General features: G+C 32.2%; 4 protein-coding genes across 4 annotated transcripts; 3 read left to right on the forward strand and 1 right to left on the reverse strand.

Moving 5' to 3' along the window:
• The first annotated feature begins 671 nt into the window (after positions 1-671).
• On the forward strand, positions 672-5,477 carry LOC120125336 (probable polygalacturonase At3g15720). The gene is made up of 13 exons (XM_039143780.1): positions 672-750; positions 1,124-1,205; positions 1,288-1,420; positions 1,585-1,773; positions 2,568-2,696; positions 2,771-2,908; positions 2,997-3,167; positions 3,251-3,274; positions 3,361-3,568; positions 3,652-3,733; positions 3,816-3,921; positions 4,037-4,153; positions 5,223-5,477. The coding sequence occupies exons 1-13, from the start codon at positions 672-674 to the stop codon at positions 5,475-5,477; spliced, it is 1,713 nt and encodes a 570-aa protein (XP_038999711.1).
• A 1,413-nt stretch (positions 5,478-6,890) lies between these two features.
• Positions 6,891-11,026, forward strand: LOC120125226 (signal peptidase complex catalytic subunit SEC11A-like). Its single transcript, XM_039143708.1, has 8 exons — positions 6,891-7,037; positions 7,314-7,426; positions 8,142-8,213; positions 8,338-8,373; positions 9,507-9,552; positions 9,650-9,737; positions 10,282-10,339; positions 10,731-11,026. Exons 1-8 carry the CDS (start codon positions 6,959-6,961, stop codon positions 10,779-10,781), a joined length of 543 nt encoding a protein of 180 aa, XP_038999639.1. The 5' UTR covers positions 6,891-6,958; the 3' UTR covers positions 10,782-11,026.
• A 406-nt stretch (positions 11,027-11,432) lies between these two features.
• On the reverse strand, positions 11,433-11,870 carry LOC120125257 (EG45-like domain containing protein 2). Its single transcript, XM_039143735.1, has 2 exons — positions 11,758-11,870; positions 11,433-11,682 (listed from the first exon to the last, which is right to left on the reverse strand). The coding sequence occupies exons 1-2, from the start codon at positions 11,864-11,866 to the stop codon at positions 11,462-11,464; spliced, it is 330 nt and encodes a 109-aa protein (XP_038999666.1). The 5' UTR covers positions 11,867-11,870; the 3' UTR covers positions 11,433-11,461.
• Positions 11,871-15,903: 4,033 nt separating this feature from the next.
• LOC120125227 (metallothiol transferase FosB-like) lies at positions 15,904-17,155 on the forward strand. Its single transcript, XM_039143709.1, has 3 exons — positions 15,904-16,113; positions 16,215-16,320; positions 16,736-17,155. Exons 1-3 carry the CDS (start codon positions 15,959-15,961, stop codon positions 16,985-16,987), a joined length of 513 nt encoding a protein of 170 aa, XP_038999640.1. The 5' UTR covers positions 15,904-15,958; the 3' UTR covers positions 16,988-17,155.
• The last annotated feature ends 7,159 nt before the right edge of the window (positions 17,156-24,314 follow it).

Genomic DNA, 24,314 nt, shown 5'->3' on the forward strand with positions numbered 1-24,314 from the left:
AACTATTCTCGTCTATATGTTTCTATGTACCATGGTAAGAAATATGTTGTTCAAGTTCTAAACTGAGGCTGCTATACTCTAAATAACTTACTGATTGCAAATTCCAATTTTCTTTAAATTTCCTTTTTCAGGATTCATTATCAATCTCATGTGCAATTTGTCTGGCCACACTGATAATTTGTGTTACTGCAAATGAAAACCCAAATTTTTTAACGTTCTAAGTTATGGAGCTTCTGGCGATGGCACTACTGACGATTCTTCGGTAAAATGTTTCCACTTTTCTTTTCTTCTTCCATAAAACTTCTTCATTTTTCAGCTTATGGTCACATAATTTTTAAATTGTGTGGAATGCAGGCGTTCATGAAGGCATGGAACGACACATGCAAAGCAACGAGTAGTCCAACCTTGGTTGTTCCCGAGGGAAAACAATTTTTGGTGCATCAGATGATATTTGCAGGCCCCTGCATGTCTACTACAATACAAGTCAAGGTAACTATACTTCAGTAAATTGGCATCTGACATCAAAATGACAAAAGTAAGTTTAGAGATTACAAAATTTGAGCAGCTCTCGGGAACTATTTTAGCACCAGATGGTCCTGATCAGTGGAAGGCAACCGATCTGTCAACATGGTTAACCTTTCAGGGCGTAAACGGTCTAAGAGTTTGCGGCCATGGCACTATGGATGGACGTTGGAAAGGCTGGTAGGACCGATCATGCAAATTTAATCCTGGTCAGCAGGGATGTTTCAAGTTAGCACCAACGGTAAGCACAACCAGAGGATTTATAACATTGCAAATTTAATGTGTTTGAGGGCTGTTGTGAAAGTTGATGTCTCTCATTTGAATGTCGTTGCATTTCTGAAATTTCAGGGTCTGCATGAAAAACATAAAATATAGTCATATAAATGTTGGATTGCCAGAATGTCGACTTGAGATCCTTGAGGTTTGAACATACATTCTCCCGGAACAAGCCCCAACACAGACGGCATACATCTTCAGTTTGCCACTAATGTTTCCATTCATGATTCGCACATCGGTGATGGTAAGTACATAGTCTTTTAGAAGCATCTTCAATAATCGAAAGAAATGCTTTCACATTTTCCGTCATTCGATACCGAAACAGGTGATGATTGTATCTCTGTTGGTGATAAAACTTTCCACATCAACATCACTGACATCGATTGTGGTCCGGGTCATGGTATAAGGTAAGATACCTCATCTTCTACATTTCTATGAAATTGAAGTAGATATATTATCTTATTTTGAATGACTTTGGGAATACGATAGCATCGGAAGCCTAGGCATGGGTGGATCAGAGGCTCAAGTAGAGAATATTAATGTTATGCGAGTTAACTTTCAAGAGACAACTGATGGAGCTCGAATCAAGACATGGCAGACGGGGAAAGGTATAGTTCAAGGTGTAACTTTTTCCAACTTGAACTTCATTGCAGTGGAAAATCCAATTATCATTGATCAATACTGCCGTGCAGGGTTTTAAATAGCGGTCCGCGACCGCGACAGTACCCGCAAAATAGCGGTAGCACTGCATGTTTTCATGTTCTGATGGGTTGAAATTTTGGACAGGAAACCGGAGTTCAAATCAAGGCAGTAAGCTACAGTGGATTAAGTGGGACGTCAAAGACAGAAGTGGCAAACAATCTGAATTGCATCAATGTGGTTCCATGCTCGGGCATAACATTAGACAACATTCTACTGACACCGGCAACTAATGAAATCAGCCAATTGACTTCAAGCTGCAACAATGCGTATGGAGTGAATAAAGGAACCATACAGCCAAAATCATGTCTCCGGACATAAATCTGAGTTGAGGCACATGCTGAAACAATATATATTACTCGTACTATTTTCTACAGACGTAAACGCTTGAGTTAATCGAACATATAATTTAACTTGTTATAAAGTTAAGTTTCTTAGTATTTTGAAAAAAAATGTTGCTTAAAAATAATAAAAGATACTAATAGTGGAGTGGATTTACCATCATGGCTAACCCTCGGGGTCATATTTTATTTATTTTGTTAATTTCCATTTTTTTTTCAATAAATTTCAATAAAAAATTAATTAGTTGTAAAATTATTTTAATAATTATTAAAAATAATAAGATGTAGCAGACCATAAGGGTATAATTGTTTTTTAACGTTTTTAATATGGACTTTTTAAATAGTTAATCCTAGTTTGCTTTGTTGTTTGTCTATGCAAGCCATGTGTTTTTCCGTCGTTTAGGCAGTGCCCATGCACCAGATCCAATAAATTTGTTCTTCTTGGTTCATTCTTAAGCTTAATTACAACCTTTATTCGCCAATACTCGCATACATTAAGCAAGAAGTAACTTGCACAACAAGTTAAATTCATTCTTTATACTAAGGAATCCAAATTAATTCGCATCATTATATACTCTAATCTCTATATACATGTTGCTGTTATATATATACTTATTTTATCCATGCTGTATTACCCAAAATGGTGAGCTAGGAGGATCCCTCCAAAACATAAACCTTACCCAGTTTTTCAAAAGCTAAATTAATCTGATAGGACAATACTTGATGCAGGAACGTCTGGTCTTCACCATTTTTGTCACAGTTCTGCACATCCTCACGCCAGGAGTAAGCAGTGCACTGAATTCGTTTAATGTGATGAATTATGGAGCGGTCGGAGATGGGAGAGCTGACGATTCTGCTGTAAGTTCATCCACCAATCTCGTTTATGTTGCGTTAGCTTGCTATTAACATTTTTTTTGGGATGAAATCCATAGGCGTTTTTGAAAGCATGGAAAGCTGCCTGCAAAGCTCCATCAAGAAATCCAAGCCTTATTATACCAGCAAGGAAGATATTCTTATTGAAGCCTGTGACTTTCAGAGGTCCCTGCAAGTCCACTTCTATCTACATATTGGTAAATATATTTTAAATATTCGTGTTCAACACATTTAAAAAAAAAAAGATTTAACGTCGAGTATGCTTGTATTTGATACATACCGTAGATGTCAGGGAACATTGTCTCACCCAATTCCAAAATGGCATGGAAAGGTTATCACATTAATAGATGGCTTGCCTTCACGTATGTAAACGGACTTAACATCGTTGGATCTGGCACAATTAATGGCCGAGGGCATGCTTGGTGGCCGAACCCTTGTTTGCATAAGGTTCCGAAGGTAGGTCAATATGTTGCAATAATCCATTTTTTTCTCCTCCTTGTTATCTTGGGAAAATTCTTATACATGTGTACTTTCTCCAGGGTGTAACATGCAAAGGACCGACGGTAAGTGGAAATGTTGCTTTTGTTGATATTCATTATCCGTAATAACATGTATTATGTTGATATTCATTATCGGTGTTTTGTGAAAGGCACTGACATTTTATAGGTGCAATGGGCTTGTGCTCAAGGGAATAAAACATATCAATAGCCAAAGAAACCATATTACTATATCCAATTGCAACGATGTCACCGTCTCCAACCTGCATATAAGTGCCCCGAGAACAAGCCCTAACACCGACGGTATTGATATATCCGGTTCAACCAATGTTTGGATTCGGAATTCTTTCATCGGCACCGGTAATTTGGCTATATTTGATCTTATTATTGGATAAGCAGTGTTGAATTTTTATCATGACCATCACAATGTGCAATGGTTGCAGGGGATGATTGTGTAGCTATTAGCGCAGGTTCATCCCGGATCAACATTACCGGCATCGCATGCGGGCCTGGGCATGGCATCAGGTTAGAAGACAACAACCACAACAAAATTCATTATACAACAAAATATATATTTTGTTTTTGAAAAAGAAAGCACAATTTGCAGCATTGGATCATTGGGTGCTGGTGAGAATGAAAAAGTGGAGGAAGTACAGGTGCGGAATTGTACATTCAAAGGAACTATGACAGGAGTAAGAATCAAGACATGGCAGGTAATGTTAATGTATTACATTTTCTAATGGAAGCAAGCAACTTGGTGAATAATGTAGGTTATCTCATTGTAGCTTTAACTAAATCTTCTTAGTTTTGATTTGTGTGTGTGTGTAGGGAAGTGTTGGATATGCAAGGAAGATCACATTTGACAAAATTAGGTTCATCCGAGCTGATAGTCCTATTATTATCGACCAGTACTATTGTCCCGATAGAGTGAATTGTAAAAACGAGGTGCGTACACTTGAATTCGGACAAGATCTCACTAAAAACAAATTGTCGACTCAAAAAACTGACTCAAAAAACTGTAGTTAAAAATAAAAATCACTCACGTTGGATGAGAATCATCAGTTGACTAATAATTAATGCATGTAGTTTATATTACATTTCCATGTATAATAAATTGTTGATGTACCACATACCATATCACTTAAAGTGATGATGTGTTACATTATTTAATGTAATGACATAGTATTTGTCATGTCACACAATATGAAGACATGATATGTTACAAGTCAACAATTAAGCACTTGTGAAAATATTACGTATAGGGATGGCAAAAAAACCCTAACCCGACGGGGAAAAACCGTTTATACTAAACGGGGACGGGGAAAAACCGTTTATGTTAAACGGGGATGGGGACGGGGACGGGTTTAGTAATCCCCGCCCTGATTACCCGATTATCCGGCCCGATACCCGGCCCGATAAATATTAAAAATAATTATTATATATATATATATATTTTAATAAATTTAAATTAAATTAAATTATAAATATATATAAATATTTATATTTAATTTAAATATATACCTGGCCTGATACCCGACCCGATATCCGTTTAAATAATCGTTTATGCTAAACGGGGATACCTGTTTCCCCGCGGTTTTCCCTGATTACCCGATGGGGATCCCCGTTTAAATCCCCGTAGTTTTTTAAGCAGGGACGGGGACGGGGGGACCAATACCCGGCCCGTTGCCATCCCTAATTACGTAAACAACATACGTTGATCGTTATTCAACTAATGATTTTCATCCAACAGAGGTCATTTTTCCCAAAAAAAATTAAAATATTTGAGGCTAAAATGCTAAAAAAAAAAAATTAAAGTAATTATTCTGGTAAACATTTGGGCTAATTTTGGATGCCTTCGTCAATAAACCTTGTTCCAAGTGACAGATTTTGATAGTTGGTAAAAGCATTATTGTGTATACAACAATTTATTTGTACTTTTGTAGTGTAATAAGGTTTAAATTGAGTTTTGGTATATAAGTAATTATTTTGAATTGTGGATCGTAAATGTTGGTAGACAATGGGCATTAAGATCAGCGACGTAACGTACAGCTCCATCACCGGAACATCAATCACAGACAAGGTGATCAATTTGAGCTGCGACCATAATGTTGGATGCACTAACATTCACTTTCGTAACGTCTACATAAAGTCCACTGTTCCAGGGAAGAAAGCCTACTCCTTCGCCTTCAACGCTCATGGAAACTACACCCATACCAGGCCTGTCGTCACCGGACTCTTACCTGAACCAGGACACAAGATGGCATCTTGAAGAAAAAAAGATGAAAAATACGTTTGGTTATACACAACTTTTGGATTAGAGTGTGATAGGAATATCATATTGACGGTGTTAATGGTAAACTACCTAGTTAATCACCTCATTTTTATAATATTTTAGTTTTGAACTAAACAAAATTTACTTCCACTTATCACAGTGAAACCATTTTTACCCTTCTCCAACATCTCATTCGTCTTCTTTACCTGCCACCCACTTTACCAACATTTTCGTTCAGGCCAATATGAGGCCCAAATCGAAACCAATTGAGCCCAGGTACTTAACGAGCAGTCTAAACTGACCCGAGTAGATGCTTGCCACTTCATATTCTAAAACAATCAAATACATAATGACAAAAATACTTCTCAATATTTGTATAAATGATCACTTATTGACTTTTTGAAAGTCAAAAATCTCAAATTTTTATTATAATTATTATATATTTTTTATTTTGTATCAATAATAAATTTTTAATGATAAAAAATAAAATTAAAAAGTTTGGCAAAAAATCAATAAATAATGGTTTTAATTGGGAAAAAGGTATTTAAGTAAAAAAAACTTATCGTACTCATTGCAATTTACAAAATATAATACAAGACTTTGTCCCACGTTAATCTTCAATATTTCAAGAACATTAAGAGTTAAAGAGTAGTCCGAATAATAAAAGATGTCATATTTTTTTAAGTGGTCGAAATTTAAGTAATATTTTTAATAGAAATTTAAGTAATATTATATGTAACATGTACATATGTTTTATTTAAAATAAAATATAAGTCTTAATTGTGTTTCCTTTTCTATTGGATTTATTTGGCAACTGTAACTTACACTGATATTATATATAAAAAATAAAAAAAATAATTAAAATAACATTATAAAAAATACTAATGCAAAATAAATATCTAAACATATTTAAATTATAAAATATAAATATATGAATTCGAATAAGGAAAAATCTTAAATATAAATATATAAAAAAAATTATAGAGTAAACTACATATTTAGTACCCTAACTATTACTTTTGTTCTGTTTTAGTCATCTAACTATTTTTTTTCAAAATTGTACCTAACGTTACGTTTTGATTTCATTTTAATAATCGACCATTAAAAAATTAACAAAATTGGTAATGTAGCATTTTTATTTTTTTCAACGATAATGTGGTATTATCTTATAGTGACACATCAACATCATTGTTAGTTTTTTAACGGATGGTGACCAAAATGAAATCAAAGTTAAACATTAAGTATGATTTGGAAAAAAATAGTTTAGTGATCAAAACAGAATAAAAGTGATGGTTAGGATATTAAACATGTAATTTTCCCAAGTTTTATAATAGGAATTTGTAAATTATCAGGATTTTATAAAAATATATAAGAACAGCTGAACAGCTGCTCTGAGTCTTGTAATTGGTGTAAATACAGCAACTGCAAAGGACGAAGACGAAAAAACAAAGAAACCGAAACAGATCCGAGACAGAAAAATGGGTTGGATCGGAGACACCGTAGACTCAGTCAAATCAACCCAGATCCGCCAGCTCCTCACCCAGGCCGTCAGCCTTGGTAATGTCCTCTCTACGGTATATACCCACGAATGTTAAATTTCCCCTACAGTTTTAAAATCTTTTGAGAAACCCAAGTCAAATTGTGTTGCAATTTTAAGAATTGAGAACATGGTCTTACCTTTTGGTTTCAGATAGATCAAGGTTGTGTGGGGTATTTTAGTGGGTAATCGAGGTTAATTACTTAGTACTCCACTTTTTTCTCCCAAGCTCTGCAGTCATTATCAGTTACTACTCCTGTCAAATTTTGATCGTATAGAAAGATATGTTGTTTCAGGTATGATTGTTACATCGGCCCTCATAATATGGAAGGGATTGATGTGTGTCACTGGCAGTGAATCACCTGTTGTCGTTGTTCTCTCGGGAAGTATGGAACCTGGCTTCAAGAGGGTAAGTCTACTGAACAAGAGAATGCTTAAATTATCTTGGCGGCTATCACTCTTAGTTTTTCCCCCCATATATTTGGAGGATCATGCATATAATTGGACTCGGGTAATTTAGGGGAAATGAAGAGTTTGGGTAACTTAGTAATTTCGGGAAGAAACATAAGACAATGAAAATGAAGATTTTAATGGCTTTGAAATCCTATATTTACAAATAAAGGGGAGGGACTGAGGGAGATGGCTGAATCTGCCATCTAACACCATATAGCGTGTACCTTTTTCTTTTTCCTGCATATATGTTCTGAGTTGTATATGATATGTAACTTATGGCTTTAACTAATAACATGCTTCAGTTCCTTTTCCTAAGAGCTTTTTGTTTCCTTGAAATTGATATAAAATTATTCCTCTCTTCTTATGTTTTCAATATAGTGAGTCGGGACAATGTTGTTCCAGTCCCTGCTTTATCTGACATTAAATTAGGGCAAACTAAGTACTTGGTTTGGTGGCAACTTCACTGTGCTAGTTATTTTCAGTAAACTGTCTATAATCTTGTCATTTGATTTTGCGACTGATGTATTTTGGATATGTAGTAAAATCAAAATGAAAGTAGTTTTGCCATACAATCATTTCATTGGACCTACCTGATATGTATGATCAGTATTGTTCATTTGGATCTCCATGTGTGTAGCTTTTGCTGATTTGATTATGACTGTCATGTGCAGGGGGATATTTTGTTCTTACACATGAGTAAAGACCCTATCCGTGCAGGGGAGATTGTTGTTTTTAATATTGATGTAAGTACCTTTGTATTATCCTTTTCTTTTTATTTCATTCTGTATTTTTTTTCATGATTGTTACGGCTGTTTTGGCATTCAATGGTCTTTTGCTAATTCATTTCTCTAACTGTGAATTTCTCAGGGTCGTGAAATCCCAATTGTCCATCGTGTAATTAAGGTAACATTTTAATATGTACTTATTGTTCTTAATCTTATAGGTCTTGAGTTGAGCTATATGTATTATGACTGTTAAAAAAGTGATATTCAAATGATTTTGAAGCATTACTATTGGCATCTCCATCCGGATATTGATAAATATGAGCAACAAACATTTTAACTTGCCATAGAATAGGAGCAATGAATCTGTTGACTTCATTTGCTAATTTGGTAGGCTGGTAGCAACAAATGTTTCCATGCAAGAGTCACTGCTTGGGGAACATGTGTTTACTCCGTGCAATTGTACATGATTGATCATTTTATTAGTCATAAATGCTTAACTACGTTTTTTTTTTGCTACCAATATGGCCTAAAGATAATTATGTAAGAGGCTTATTTTCATAGATAAACTTGAAGTGACATTGACAGCGAAGAAGCATTAGCAATGAAGCTTCTATACCCTTTCTAGATGCAGCTGTTAATTAACATCCAATTTGTCAGGAGGGTCAGTTTAGAAACAACAATTGTTTGAGCTCACATATTCTTTATGCAAGTGAAAGATTGCAGCAAATGTGATACTTACTGCTTTAAATCTGAACTCGTCGTGTTTTTTGAACTGTAATTTGTGTGTTTTGTATAATAGAGTTTCATTATTTATTTTTTGGGATTCTTTATGCAATTATATTGGTTATTTTCTTGTTTCCTTCATGGAATTATACTAATCCCCCCCCCAACAACACACACACACACGCACACGCACACGATAAAAAAAAACTTATGTATTATCAGCAATACAGGATTACTCCTAAATGCATTGCTATTTTATAACTATTTTTTTTCCAAATTGTGATGGTTTCAGATTTTTCTTGCTGCTATAATCAGGCACAATTAATTTTCAAAATAGTTGGGCCGAATGCTTTCCTTTTAGAGTTTGCACCGGATCTAGCTAGTCAGTGCAGCGGCCATTCTTGCTTTCATGATCTAGTTATTTCTTGGGACTCTAGTTTCTTGAAACTATTTTATGCCTGGAAAAGCTTATACACTATCTTTAGTTTGAAAGTTGAATCTATATGAGAAAGAAGAAAACTATTTTTGGTATCTTAACAGATAACATATTCTTTGTATCATCTGATTTGATATGTGATATTGTTGTAGGTCCATGAAAGGCAAGATACCGGAGAAGTTGATGTCCTCACCAAAGGTGACAGCTGATTCTGATAAATATTAACTTTGTTTGAAATTGCCAGAATTGAATTGTTTGATATTTAAATGTTCTTCCTTTATTTGTGAATTTTCAGGAGACAACAATTATGGGGATGACAGGCTTTTATATGCTCAAGGTCAGCTCTATCTTCAACGGCACCATATCATGGGCAGAGCTGTGGGGTAAAGCCTTTAGCCTTTGATCCTTGTTTTTGTGCATAATAGAGTATTGGTCATTCCTGGCATTGCTTGCATTCCTCTTCAAAATCATATTGTATCTTACGAATCCAACACTCATACACACATACCTATCCATGCATTTTATGGAGAGAGGGCATATTGGGACATATCTTAGTTAACTACTTTTGTTTGAAATCTGAATCTTAGTGTTTTGGTGTTAGACTACCCTCAAAGTTGATGAAAATGGGCTTCGGAGTTTGACATATCTCCCTTATTTTTATTGGAAAGCATGCTAGCAAATAGAGAATGATAATAATATTTTATACGCTGGTAAAGACTTGGCGTTCCTGCTTTTTCTCGTTTGTCTTTAAAAGGTTTTGGTGTTCCTGTGCCTTTATATAGATTTTTGGGATATATTTAAAATATCTTGCATTCCTGAGATCTGGGTTTGAACTGCACAATCTCTCTAAACATGCTTCAAGCAAAAGGGTGGTGACGTACTTTCCAGTGTGAGAAAATATGTTCTAATCACAAACTTCAATTGCAGGTTCTTGCCTTATGTTGGTTGGGTGACTATAATCATGACCGAAAAGCCAATTATCAAGGTTTGTTTTTTACACATGTATTTACTTAAACTAGAAAGCCTTTTTTATATTGTGCTTCAAAACATTTTCATAATCAAGGCTAGTGGCTACTATTATGTTATGGTTACCTGTAACATTTTTTGGGGGGACTTCTCCTTTTGCATTTCTGCATCTTTGCATCACTGTTTCACCAAATACAAAATATTTTCCCTCCATTCAAATTTGCCTTGATCTCACTCTTATTTACGTCAAACATTGAGGTTGAGGGTTGGCCTCTAGTTAAATACCCATTGTTTGAGATTTTCGAACTGTTACGAAGGTTCTAAAGTCTCAGGAGGCCAACAAAACCTGTGGAGACGTTAATGATCATCTTACGGAATATGGATCATAATGGTTTTTATTTTCATTGCAGTATATTCTCATCGGAGCATTGGGATTGCTTGTTATTACTTCCAAAGACTGACAGTTGAAGCAAATCGAAGGTGCGGCCAAATCCGAAGGAGATCCGACTCAACAATCTCCAACTTCTTGAACCCTCTCCTTTGTATTGGTCATTCCATCCTTTTGTATACCGAGAATGGAATAGCTGATTAATGTTTTGATAATTTAAGACGGTTAGAAAGATATTGAAGCAGGATTTGGCAACCCCTGGTTTTGCTTTCTTCATTTTAGTTTCTATATATTTTAAAGTAATGGTTTTTCTAACTAGGACTCCCATGTTTCAGACTGAAACCAAAGATTGATCTGAGACTGATCTTAGATGCAAAGTTTCATGCACTTTGGTTTTTATTATAACAATATTATTAATAAATTCCATTCTTAAAAATTAAAATTATGGGAGTTTTTCCAACTTTACAATTCCATATGAAAAGTATTCAATCATCTCGTTTTTTCTTCATTTATACTATGTTCTCTTGTATCAATGGAAGAATTTACAAACTTGACATTAACATCTTTTATCAAATATCTAATGTCATCCTTCCGAGCGTGCATGTCATCAAACCCTGCAAAATGTCATCAATCATTATGTTATTATTGTTTTCAAACAGGGAAATGAAGAACATAAAAGGAAGAAGGGATTTACTCTATATATTCTATATTGATTTTCCTTCCACGTTTATGTGCAAAAGCTGCAAAGGCATCTCAGGACAACATGATCGTCGAGGGGCATGGCGTGAACGGACAGAAATCCACCATTTTGACATCAATGGTTCTCTGCTTACACGGTCTCTTCGGTCCGCTTAGGCATCTCAACCTGTAACGCCGGCCGCAAGCAGCTCCATTGTCCCATAATCCCTCGCTAACCACGACAAACAGGTTCCCTGGTGGAAACTGTTCCTCTCTGTTACCATCACATTTAGTTGCTGCATTGCAAGAGAAAACACAGGTGAATCAACCTTGAATTGTTTAAATAAAAAGATGAAGATGAAGACACTGACGTATATATGGAGGGTTATAATATGATGCAGTGCCAATATCACCATAGACCAAGTATGCTTCTTTGCTTATCATTGCAGTAACCAGAATTGCCAATAACAGGACTGTCATTGCCTCAAATCTCAATGGTTCATTGTCCAAAATATGTGTGTGTGTGTGTGTGTGAATGAATGTTGTTAAGGAACAATTCAGGCGACCAAAAACACGTATAAGATCACCAAACTTGGAAGTATTAAGTTGCTTGGTTTAGTGGGAATCTTTGGTTATATCGTGACATTACTTATTACATCCATTCATCAAGACTTTTGCGTTAACATGAATGAATGTAACTAAAGTCAACATTTTAGACTTGGTTTCTACCCTTTTCTATTCCTATTATTATAACTGTAGTTGTTATTATTATTATTAATTTAGATTTTAGTTTATAAATCTTGTTTTTCAAGAGTTGCATTTAGTTTCATTGCTTGAATATGACATTTTTTGTTTGTTTGAGGTTGAATTTTCTATCTACTTTTCATGCAAAAGACAGAGAGTTGTAGTTGATGTATATCGATCATTAGTTGGTGTCAAAGTATTTTATATCCATAAGAAGGTGGAAAAGAGACGAGTAAAGGTGAGATAGTTATATGATTTCTCTTGGTCTTGATCGAGAAGTTTTATAATTACTCTTGAAACTGGTGCTAGGCGTAGGGTTATTATGACCATTTAGGTTGACAGGTTAACTAGATATGGATAGCAGACGATAGATTTGACTCTCGTAGGTCGCATGAACCTATTAGAAGTCATGTCAATATTGACATATCGCAATTTTCTGAGAGATTTTAGATATTCAAGATTCTTTCTTTAGAGGTGTTCTTTCGAGATCCTACCTATGGAGATATTATTTCTCCAGAAACTTTGAGATATAGGTGTGAAGATAACAAGTGAGAGAGAGACAATGTCAAAGAAAATTATATCAAATTATAACTAAATCTTTTGATTTAAAAATCTATCATATTAATCTATATGTACATGTAAATAATCATAATGTAAAGAACAAGAACTGCATTTCATGATTGTTTAAAAGGGAAATGTATTTATTATTAGTGGATGAAGATTTGAGTGATTGGTAATGCTTGAAGAAAATGCGACGGTCGCTTTGTACGTAAGGGAAGAGCTTTGGCTTACGAAAATGGAATACTTAAATCTTTAATTTTGCTTATTGTAGCAATAATTAATTGTTGCTCCTCCTCCTCCTAATGGTATGCCCCCCTCACGTGATGAACATATACTAAATAAATGAATAATTTTAAAATAATAATTATGCGCATGATTAAAAACAAAACAATATCTAATAAACGTAGCGTAAATGATTAGCTCTGAAATAATAGAGGTGATGAAAGGCACAACGCATGCAAAAACGCTTTAAGTGTGTTAGTTGAGTTCCAACAAGTGGCAAAAATGCATGAAAGTTTAATGCAAAGTGGAGGATGTGTGCAGCTTTGATATCAACAACCACAAGGCCCTTCTTCCAACACCATTAAACGGTTGTGGTACCATTTCGTAGCACGGAAACAAACGTCATGGATGCTGCAGTTTCAGACACAAAGGAACACCAAGTCTTGAATTCGGATATATATTTTAAAGACAAACTACTATATCATATATTATCGAATTTTAGATGTTATCTAGTTTATGCGGTTGAATTTTCAATTATCCTAATTATAATATTAAAATTTGATCTTGACTTCAATTATATCACTTAATCATTAAATTTTAACAACGCGATAATATGAATAAAACATTCTTACGCTTTGATAATGTTGATAAAACGATGTCATTTTGGCACAATTATTAATGACCAAAATGATATCATTTTAAGCTTTAAATTTTAGAGGTGTATCAATTTTGTCACTAAGATTACATAAATAAATATATGTTCTCCACTACAGAGATAATATTTACTTTCCTAGCTAAAATCGCATAATATAATATACTCTTGCCACTAAAGGCACATGAATAAATCATCCTCTCGCCACTAAAGTCACATATTCCAATATTTTTCTTTAAGGTCAAGCATCGAAATTCTATGTCATTTACCCTTGTATTACATTCAAACCATCTATTTTACTCAATTAGTCATATAGAAGGACATTTTTATAGTTTGTGCCTTCAAATGGTACTTTAGTCATTTAATGTCTTAATATATCTTATTAATTTCATTATTTCAGTACCCATCAATCCTTAAGTGATTCAAAGGCAAAACAATTTTTTTCAAACCTTCAGTATCGATACCAAGTAGAAGTATCGTTACTCTTAGACAATATTGATAGTAAATTGGCACAACTAAACGTATTATCTAATTCCAGTATCAATACTCCTTGAATAAGTATCAATACACTATGAAAGTTTTGCATGTTTTTAACTACATTTTCATACAGTATCGATACTTGAAGAATAGTATCAATGCCACAATTAAAAAATGGTCAATCCCCTCCACACATCAAATTTAAGGCCTTACTATATTCTTAAAGTTGATGGGGTACCACGAGGTCATTTAACATCATTTAAACCTATATTTAACAACAATATCATCAATTTAGAAACCAAATATGCATATCACTCAAACATACTCAACGAGTAATATACCTATTGTATTTATGAGTTTTATGATATACAGTAAGATCAGGAGTACACTATTTTAGTTCAAAACACCAAAAAGAAGCTCTTAGCTCAGCTTCCTATCCTTGGCTCTAAGTACTGTAATGCTATCATCTCTCTTTCACTAATCAAACAACAATTATAGGCAAGAAAAGGTGAAAAAAAAAAGGACAATCAAGATGAGAACATATTATAGGCAAGAAAAGGTCAGAAAAGGACATTCGAATTTTATAAATTTGCGACGGTGGCGGTGCTAAAAAGGTAGTTCAACATAAAACCAAACCTTAAACTGTGTTTGATTAAGAAATGTTAACATTCAAAGACTAGAAACGTCGAGTAAAAGTTGCTCATGATGCTAGCTTTCAAAAGATTCCATGATTTTAACATAGTATAGGCAAGAAAAGGACAATCAAGATGAGAACAAAATAACCCATTTTAATTATTTTTCTCAAACGTAATACAAGTGGTATTGGATATAATTTCTTTCACTAAAAGAGGGTAATAAAGAAGTTGTCGCACGAGAATAGAAGTACCAAGTACAAATGTCCATAACTAAACCTCAATTTTATGCAATTATTAGCTTCCTTATTCATGTGATCGTTGTAGGCATTTAATATTTTTTTTATTAATATTATATCTTTAGAATTTTATAAATTCATCTCTCAATATAAAACTTTATATCCATCCTATAGGAGAAAATTTTTGGTTTTGCTTGTGCATCTTTGTCAGCATGCACTAATGAAGAATGATTAATTTTACACCGTAGAAAATGACGTGAGTAGGTTAGTTGTTGATAATTCCATATACTTGTTTTGTTAATCTAGCCAACCAAATAATACTGATTAATTGAACTGAAATTAGGAGGCCTACTATTAAGAAATTAATTAATTAATAGTTAACTAATTAAAAGAATAATTCATTGGGAGTTAACTGATAAAGTAAGAGAGAGAGAGAGAGAGAGAGAGAATTTTACTTGTATATTAGTTCATGGTCTATCAGAACAACTTTTATAAATCAAATAATAATAATTTATAAACTTGCAACATCAACCGGATTTAATCATATATTTTAATCTATGAATAAATGATGACATTTATTAATTGTAATTCGTTTTTTAAATGAATTACCACAAAAATCATCCATAATTGTATTTGAAAATTTATTTATTCGACCCAAGATCTAATCTCATATTTTGTATCATGTTTTAATTAATTATTGTTGTTATTGAAAATATTCGACAAAGGTTTGAGCAGGAAAAGACAGATGACAAAACTACACCCAAACACTGACAAGAATTTCAACAGCTTGCATGTCTTATTTAAAGTCTTTTTCTTTTAATGACCGTGATCCTAGTCAGCAAGAGACGTCTACGTGTTAAAGTCATCTCTATTATTGACACGTGTCTTCCTTATAAAATTCCTCCCGTAGCGTTTTATATATGAATCCCTCTCCGTTTTCCTTCATTCACATCGTCTTCTTCAATCTGTTTGGTTTTTTTAGCTAATCATTTGTTGGATTGGTTTTTCTAATCTGTTTTTGTTTCTCGGGAAAAGGAAAACGAAAATGAAGGAAAGTCAGGGAAACCCTCTTCACCTCAAATCTTTGAACCATATCTCCCTTGTGTGTAGATCGGTTGAGGAATCCATTAATTTCTACCAGAATGTTCTTGGGTTTGATCCCATCAGGAGGCCTGGATCGTTTGACTTTAATGGGGCTTGGTAATTCATTAAAAAAGAATACTATTTCTGTTTTTAAGCTTAATATGTTCGATGAAATTCCCGATAGAGATTTTGGGTTGATTTCTTTGGGTACGATGCAGGTTGTTTGGACATGGAATCGGAATACATCTTCTGCAATCTGAGAATTCAGAGAATTTGCCCAAGAAAAAGGAAATCAATCCTAAGGATAACCACATATCTTTTCAGGTTCATTTCTTTTCTCTTAAAATTATTCACATTGATCATATAAAAATAACGTTTTGATCTTCTTTTCACATTATGTCGTAGTTTATTTTGAATAGTCCAGTGATTAGAAAATAATATTTGTTCATAATTTTTCTTAATTTTGAATAATTTATACAGTGCAGATACAATTGTTCGAATCATAGACCTTTAGGAAGAATAGTATTATTTTTTACTATTTAGGTCGCTTAATGGGTTCATTGTGTCTCAATTTGAATGCTCTGAATTTGATATATAATCTGAATAGATTTACGAATTAATCATAGAAGATATAGATCTTCAGCTTAGTAATACGAATTAATCATTTAGTAATACGAATTAATCATAGAAGATATAGATCTGCAGCTTAGTTAAGTAATCGATCTATGAGTTGATTCAGTGTGAGAGCATGGGAGCAGTGGAGAAGAAGCTGAAGGACATGGAAATAGAATACGTGCGGGCAATGGTGGAAGAAGGTGGGATCTACGTGGAACAACTGTTCTTCCACGACCCGGATGGGTTCATGATCGAGATATGCAACTGCGATAACCTACCGGTGATCCCACTGGCTGGAGAGATGGCTCGATCATGCTCCCGAGTCAATCTGCAAGTGATGCAGCGTCAGCAGATGCACCAAGTGGTCCAGCAATAAGACTAGGCAAACACAAGCTTTAGCTGCTGCTGCTTCTTGGTGCAAATCATGAGAAGAAATTAAAGCACATTACACACTATCTGCTTTCTTTGTGTAATGATCCTATCTATGAATGTCTTTTGTTTTTAGTTTTGTAATAAAGATAATGCAATGTGATCCCAAGGGAAGTGATCATTCTGATTAATTATAAAAGTGGGTGTTTTTATTTTAATAGCTACATTATAGTATGTACGTGCATGTATGGCTCGGGAATGTTGTATAATTTAATGAGCAAGTTGTAATTGATGACAATTCACACGAGTCGGTTAACTCAATAAAATAAACATTCATTTTTTTTTTCTGTTCTATTGCAAGGGACAAGGTCAGTTCGAGGGTTAGGCCCATAGTTGCTATACTTTGAGGTCATCATTACTTTTTGGATAAATTACAAATTGCATCACTAACTTTAACATTACTTTTTATTTTAGTCATAATTTAATTATTGTTTTTCAAGTTTCAACTGTGGAAAGCTGAAGAATGAGGCGATAAGTTATATCTCTTGAATTATCATTGAGAGAAAATAATTTTATATTTTCTAAAGTTTGAGTTTGAGATTAAATTTTACGAATTTTGAAGAGATTCGAGAAATATATATAACAAACATATAAACTAATAGATTTTGAGTAGTTGAAGAAGATTTAAAAGTGGTGATTTTGATGTTGGAGTGACACATATATAAACAATCTATGTTAGTAAAACAAAATTAGGTCATATCATCCTATTATATCTGATTTAACATTCAATTGATCAAAATAATAGTAATTCAAAATTTTAATAACTAAATTAAAAGAAGTTAAATTAAAATTGAGTGATGAAAAATGTAATTTAACCTTATTTTTTATTTTCATTTAAACATACTCATTTTGATGTAATAAATATTTTAAGTTCAATAATGATAATCTCAATTGAATTATCACAATAATGAAATTTAAATACTAGAGTATTATATCAAATGTAATGTGTACTAATTTTTTTCACAACTTGAACGAATATCAAATCATTGCACAGTAAAGTACTATCTATCTCTTCATATATTTTTTTATAAAATCTAGAGTAAACTATACTTTTAGTGCCCCAACTATATTTTTGTTTGATTTTGGTCATTCAATTATTTTTTTCAAAATCATACCTAACATTACATTTTGATTTCATTTTGGTCATCAATTCGTTAAATTATTAACAGAATTGTTGATGTGGCATTTTTATTTTTTCAATGATGACATGTCATTATCTTATGGTGACACATCAATATAACCGTTAATTTTTTAACGGTGAATGAATAAAATGAAACTAATATTAAACGTTAGATATGATTTAAAAAATAGTTGAATGATCAAACGAAACAAAAGTGATGATTAATGTACTAAACATTTAGTTTACCCTAAAATTTTAAAAGTATACATGACTGACATCATGTACAACCCATATGGACCGTCTATGACCATCTCGGCATCATAACATTGTCATGTTATGTAAATGTACTTGCATGATGGCAGACGAATCCAAAGGGTCAAGTCGAGGCTTCCATCTTGTGAATAAAATAATAAAATTATTTCTTAAATCCTTATAAATATATATCAATTCATTACATTTTTTTATTATGACCTTCAGTTATCACCACTTCTAGTAAAATATTGTCGATAATTAAGCCCATGGAATGGTGTAGGTCGGTCTAAAACGAAAAGAACCATAATACTTATTTGGATACGTAGTGGAGTCTCTTTCACAAAGGCCTCGTGATGATATCTTTCAAAATAGCAAAGGAATCACCTTCGGCTCCATTCTCAACCATTCTTCCTTTGCTCTATCAACCCAAACACGTCCACTTGCCCACTATACCCACAATAACAAAAATCAAACCACGAATCCTCCAACAAAAATAAATTTAAAAACACCAAGTTGCTCACTTCTCGTAGGGGAAAATAATAACGTTACGGTGGCTTATGACGATTCACTATTTTTAGTTTGGAGGAAAATTATAAACGATTGTTCATCAAATGATAAAGGGAAAATAGATGAATTAAAAAAGATGATAAAATAACATTTGTACGTGTGTGACAATGATCTTCTCTAATTTTGCACGATGATTTGTATATAGACTCTCAATGGTGGTGTTAGGTTTAGGGTGATGCTATTTGTATCTAGTTGTTAGATAGTAAATTTAGTTTGTAGATCATGTGGACCTGTCAGTGATCATGTCAAGGGATTGTAACTGACCGGAAGATATGGAAGTTCAAAAGTTTTAAGGAATTACGAAAATTTTAAAATTCAATATACAAAATAATAATAATAGAGGTGTGGCTTACGAAAAAAGTAAACATTTCTCTTCTTAGATCAATGAAACAACTTAATCATATTCATGGAACTTAGAAAAACAAACCAAAGCTACCCAATTAACATTGCTCCATCAATAACAAAATAAAACAACAAGACTTTTATTTATAATTATATAAAATAATATGACGAGTCATATACATTCTTTTACATAATATCGACCCTCCAATCCATACCATCTATATATGCTCATTCATGATTTAAAAAAACAAAGCAAATGTAACAATAGGATGAGCAGCATAGCAAAGAATACCAGTATCAAGCTCTTAGAGACCTCTAGCCAGCATTTGCTCGTAGTTTTCGATAGATTCAAGCCTCTGGAGCAGAAGTTGATGCCTGAATTTCTGGATGAACGCCTCGGCACTTTCGTTTATGTCGACGGACGGCTTTTTCTCCAGTTTATTCGACGGAGCAGCCGCCGCCTTTTCTCGGTCACGGCTCTATCATCCTTGCGGTTTTCAACATTTCGGTCTGCAAATCTGGAGCTTTTCTTCATTGTAATCCTGGATCGAGTAGCCTTTGCTTGTTTATTGATGATGGTCTGCCATGCTAAGGGGAATGGCCTTGGATATTTAAAGGCAGCAAAATCAAACAAAATATTAAGTTAGGCTGCGATTCCATTTTTTACATATTTGTTGCATCAGCACGCCATGGCAGAATTTTCAACAAATGGAAGCAAACTTTTACTAATTCAAGTCTAATTAGAATATTAGTTTTATATTTTTCGTAATTAAGTTTTAAATTGGTTTTAATCATCGAATTTTTATTTTATTTGAATTGGACTTATCGCACCGACATCAACGTATTTCGCGAAAAGTATGCATGAACAGTGGTGCTTGACAAAACCATGCACTTTTAGTATATATCTATATCCATTTCTTATATAAATTTATTGGATAATTATTTTATATATTTATACTATAATAAAAAATTTATAATGTTATTTTTCATCTTTAAATTCATATTAAAAATTATTAAAAGAAAGGCATAACAACATTATAATTTTATTTATATATTGTTTTATAAAATTATACATCATACATATAATAAATTATCAGTATCAAAACCCTAATTACAAATACGTGTGTTAAACCCCTTGTAATTTATTATGTTTAAACCTGTTACATTTTGTTATTATGTGTTAAAATGGTTATATTTATATCAATAGTAGATTGTTTTAGTGAAATGAGACACTAAATTTCAAGTAAACCCATAAATTTGAATTATAATATTGTGGATAGAGTAAACGAGATAGGGATGGGCATGAGACTCGAGCTTGATAGGTTTTGACCCAACTAAATAGAGTCATTTTTTTAAAAAAATATAAAGTTCGAGTCAAATTTAATTTTTTTTTGAAGTATAAGATATGATCATATTTGAATTTAGGGTTAATTTCTTCATACTTGACTTGACCTGAAAAAATATTGTAATTATCTCTTATATACTTAGAGATAATTACAATAATATCTATATATATAGTTTTTCAACTAGATACTTATTTTATCCAATAAAAACAAAATTTTTGTTAGATATTTATGTCAAGTCTGATCAGAGTTTTTACCCAAAATCGAATTAGGTAAAATCTTTTTAAACTCGAACTGATCAAATAATAGATAGAATACTTGAATCAAGTAAACTAAAAACTAATGAATACTCATTTTTAAAATTAAATTGGAAAAATCAAATAACTATAAATAATATTTATTAAAAGTCGAAGAAAACTTTGTAAAGCCTATAATATTGCCTACTTATTATCATATATGTATTTTTTTTACTTTGAAGATAAAATCCAACATTTAAGTTTCCCACACGCAATTGGAGTCGACAATTCAAATGAAATTACACCTTAAGAATACGAACATCAATTAGCAAATACGTGTTGCATGTAATAAATTATATTATTATTTCTTAAAATTACTAGAAGTTTCATGATTCAGTATAAATAAAAAAAACGAGCATTTATGGCGTCTATGCGTACCTGCCTAATTATTTGCCTTGTAGATTCATTGTATGCATTTACTTTTTAGAATATTGTTGTTTAATTTTATATTAAAAGTGGTATGGCCATTTTAATACATAAATATCGCACGAGTGTAAATTATTGGGTAGGAACAAGCTGTGACCCATATGGGTGCCCTAAACTCTCGGGCAAGGCTGAATAATTGGGTCTGCACTCTGCCCATGCCCCATGTTGGGATATTATTTTATTACTCACTCACATCTATCCACCATCTGTCATTTCATTTTATATGATTTCTTATTTGAAAAATCTTAATCATTTTCTATATTACACAAATTTTATTCTACTTAAACTCTGTATGGTTAGGCTTTCTTCTGTTTCTAGTACGAGGGAGATGAATTTAATAGGAACTAAAATAAAATAATTGATGAGTGATGTATTCGAAAGATATATGTAATATTAAAATAAGAGTTGATATCAACATAGATCCCCAAATCATGTCTCTTATTCTAAATTCATCCCTGAACTTGTGAACATTTTAATTTAATCCCTAAACTATGACTCCAATTCTAAATTGGTCCCTAAGCTTCTGAACATTCCAAATGCACCCTCAAGCTATGACCCTTATTCTGAATTAGTCCCCAAACTTTTTAACATTTCAATTATACCCCCCTAAATCATTCAAAACTTCAAAGTTGAAATTAAAATATTTAAAAGCTTGGGGATCAATATAAGATGAGGGTTATAGTTTGGGGATGGATTTGATACGTTCAAAAGTTTGGAGACTAATTTAAAATGAAAGCATGGTTTGAGGATGAAATTTGAATGTTTAAAAGTTTAGGGCCTAAATTAAAATGAAGACTTAGTTTAGGGACATATGATATAATTAACTCTTAAATTAATTATTGGAAGTTATTGAAATTTATTTCTAAAATATATTTATGTATTTAAGTTTCTTTATGCGAAGAAAAAAAATCATAGATTACTTGTTTTATTTTTCTTGACCTGCGATGATACACAATTTTTTTATGTCACGTTTTTATTTATCTTTGTGGCATGTTTTTTCTCTACCTTTTGGTACATTTTTTTTGTCTTCTTTATTAGTCATTTGATCATTCTTTTCGTTTATATTTTTTTAAAATTGGATTTAGATTGGATTTGACGATGCCTCGAATAATAAAGATGGTGTTTATTTGTTATCAAGCTAATTTTACCTACTTTGGACCATTCGATTAGATTTGGATATGCGGCTGCTTTCGTTGATAGTTTTCTTATGTTGCTCATCTATGATATGCGGTTTGTCGATGATCTTTCTGTAGTTTTAATATCCTTTTATAGTTTGATTGTCTATGCAATCAAATCTGCCTGTATCTATATTTGTTTGGGTTGTTTGGTTGGATTTTTTTAATTTTTTTAATTTTGTTCTTGTATGATTTTAAGTGACTAGTTTACTATGTCAATTAGTAGAAAAATATTTAATTATACCTCTAATTTATGATCATGATTGCAAACATTCATTATAATTTTAAATATTTTTTTATTTTAATAAAATTAACGACTTCTATTCAGAAAAATTACTGAATATAATAAACAATAATTAAAGCAATAAGATCGCAAACAAGAAGGTAAAAACTTTTACGTGACGGTTTTTAAAATAGAAAATTAAAGAACATGAAAACAAATACCAAAGGAAAGGGATTTCACTATGTCCAAGAGAATTTCGCAAAGGTACATCAAACCTTATAAATAATTGTATGGACACAGGAGAATTCGTATTAATTATAGATATTCATCTTTCCTTCCAATTTGTTTCTTCGTCAAACGAGTTATATCATAATTTTTTTAACCGAAATATAATAAAATTTTAGTCATATACTTTAATAAAAATTATTTATTATTTTCATTAGACGTTTTAAATCATGTCAGATGTACTTTCATAATCTCATAACATTCAACGGGATAATAGGAATTGGGGATATATCAATGGGTAGATAGAGACGGTCATTCTTATGAAAACCTAAAATTATCAAATATTTTAATTTTTCTATATATTTTATATTAAAAATCTATCTTCACCCCTTTAAAATTTTATAAATTATAAAATTTTAAAAGTTCGTCCCCATAGCATAAAACTTTGTGTTCATCCGTGATAAAAATACTAACTTTCATTAACAAGAAGTATGTGCTACCTTCAAAGATAAAAAAATATATATATTATTATACATATTAAAATCTCGTTTCATTTGTTGTAGCAGAAACTAGATTCAATAAGCTTTCTATTAATATAAAATACCATTCTTAATTAAACTTGACAGATTTTGAATGTTTGAAATTTCCGACCATGAGATTAAAATTGTATGGTAATTCTCAAATGATTTGTTTAAGATATCCTACAAATTTGATTATTTTAGTCTACTCAAAATTTAAAGAATAAAAGATTAGACTATTTAAAAATAATTATTCTATGATTTGTGATTAATCTCGTTATCATGGACAAACTAATCATAATATTATTATAGAAACAAAATTTAAAAGATAAATTATAAAAGGGATATAGTACATAAATGATCATCTGATTATAAGGTGTTGCTTTATCGAGCCTAAAACTATTAAAAGTTACAAAATATACCTTTGACTATATGACTTTGCTTCGTTGAGTCACTCGACTATTAAAGGTTAAAAAATGACCACTCGACTATTCATATATTCAAAAACTCATCCTTTTTCGATAAAAAAATTGATGTTAGTCTAAGCTGAATGTTAACATGTTGAATGAGATATGATAGTAGTTTGAAATTTTAGGGGTCAGATTTTTAGCATATCTCAATCTATAGGTTAACATCGAGATTGCCGATTTTTTAACGAAAAATGACGAGTTTGGAACATATGAAAAGTCAAATGATCATTTTGTAATTTTTAATAGTTAGATGACTCAACAAAATAACATTCTATAACCAGATAATCATTTTATAACTTTTAATAGTTAAATAAATC

This window comes from Hibiscus syriacus, unplaced genomic scaffold (genome assembly GCF_006381635.1).
Source record: "Hibiscus syriacus cultivar Baekdansim isolate YM2019G1 unplaced genomic scaffold, ASM638163v2 tig00110430_pilon, whole genome shotgun sequence".
Classification (NCBI taxonomy): domain Eukaryota; kingdom Viridiplantae; phylum Streptophyta; class Magnoliopsida; order Malvales; family Malvaceae; genus Hibiscus; species Hibiscus syriacus.

Coding starts and splice junctions, on each gene's coding strand:
- LOC120125227 (XM_039143709.1), top strand. CDS start 15,959: ATGAAGGAAAGTCAGGGAAACCCTCTTCACCTCAAATCTTTGAACCAT. Junction 16,114..16,214: donor TTTGACTTTAATGGGGCTTG/GTAATTCATTAA, acceptor GGTACGATGCAG/GTTGTTTGGACATGGAATCG. Junction 16,321..16,735: donor ATAACCACATATCTTTTCAG/GTTCATTTCTTT, acceptor GAGTTGATTCAG/TGTGAGAGCATGGGAGCAGT.
- LOC120125257 (XM_039143735.1), bottom strand. CDS start 11,866: ATGACAGTCCTGTTATTGGCAATTCTGGTTACTGCAATGATAAGCAAA. Junction 11,683..11,757: donor TTATAACCCTCCATATATAC/GTCAGTGTCTTC, acceptor CTTGCAATGCAG/CAACTAAATGTGATGGTAAC.
- LOC120125336 (XM_039143780.1), top strand. CDS start 672: ATGGCACTATGGATGGACGTTGGAAAGGCTGGTAGGACCGATCATGCA. Junction 2,697..2,770: donor GGAGAGCTGACGATTCTGCT/GTAAGTTCATCC, acceptor TGAAATCCATAG/GCGTTTTTGAAAGCATGGAA. Junction 3,168..3,250: donor GTTTGCATAAGGTTCCGAAG/GTAGGTCAATAT, acceptor TACTTTCTCCAG/GGTGTAACATGCAAAGGACC.
- LOC120125226 (XM_039143708.1), top strand. CDS start 6,959: ATGGGTTGGATCGGAGACACCGTAGACTCAGTCAAATCAACCCAGATC. Junction 9,553..9,649: donor AGTTGATGTCCTCACCAAAG/GTGACAGCTGAT, acceptor GTGAATTTTCAG/GAGACAACAATTATGGGGAT. Junction 10,340..10,730: donor CCGAAAAGCCAATTATCAAG/GTTTGTTTTTTA, acceptor TTTTCATTGCAG/TATATTCTCATCGGAGCATT.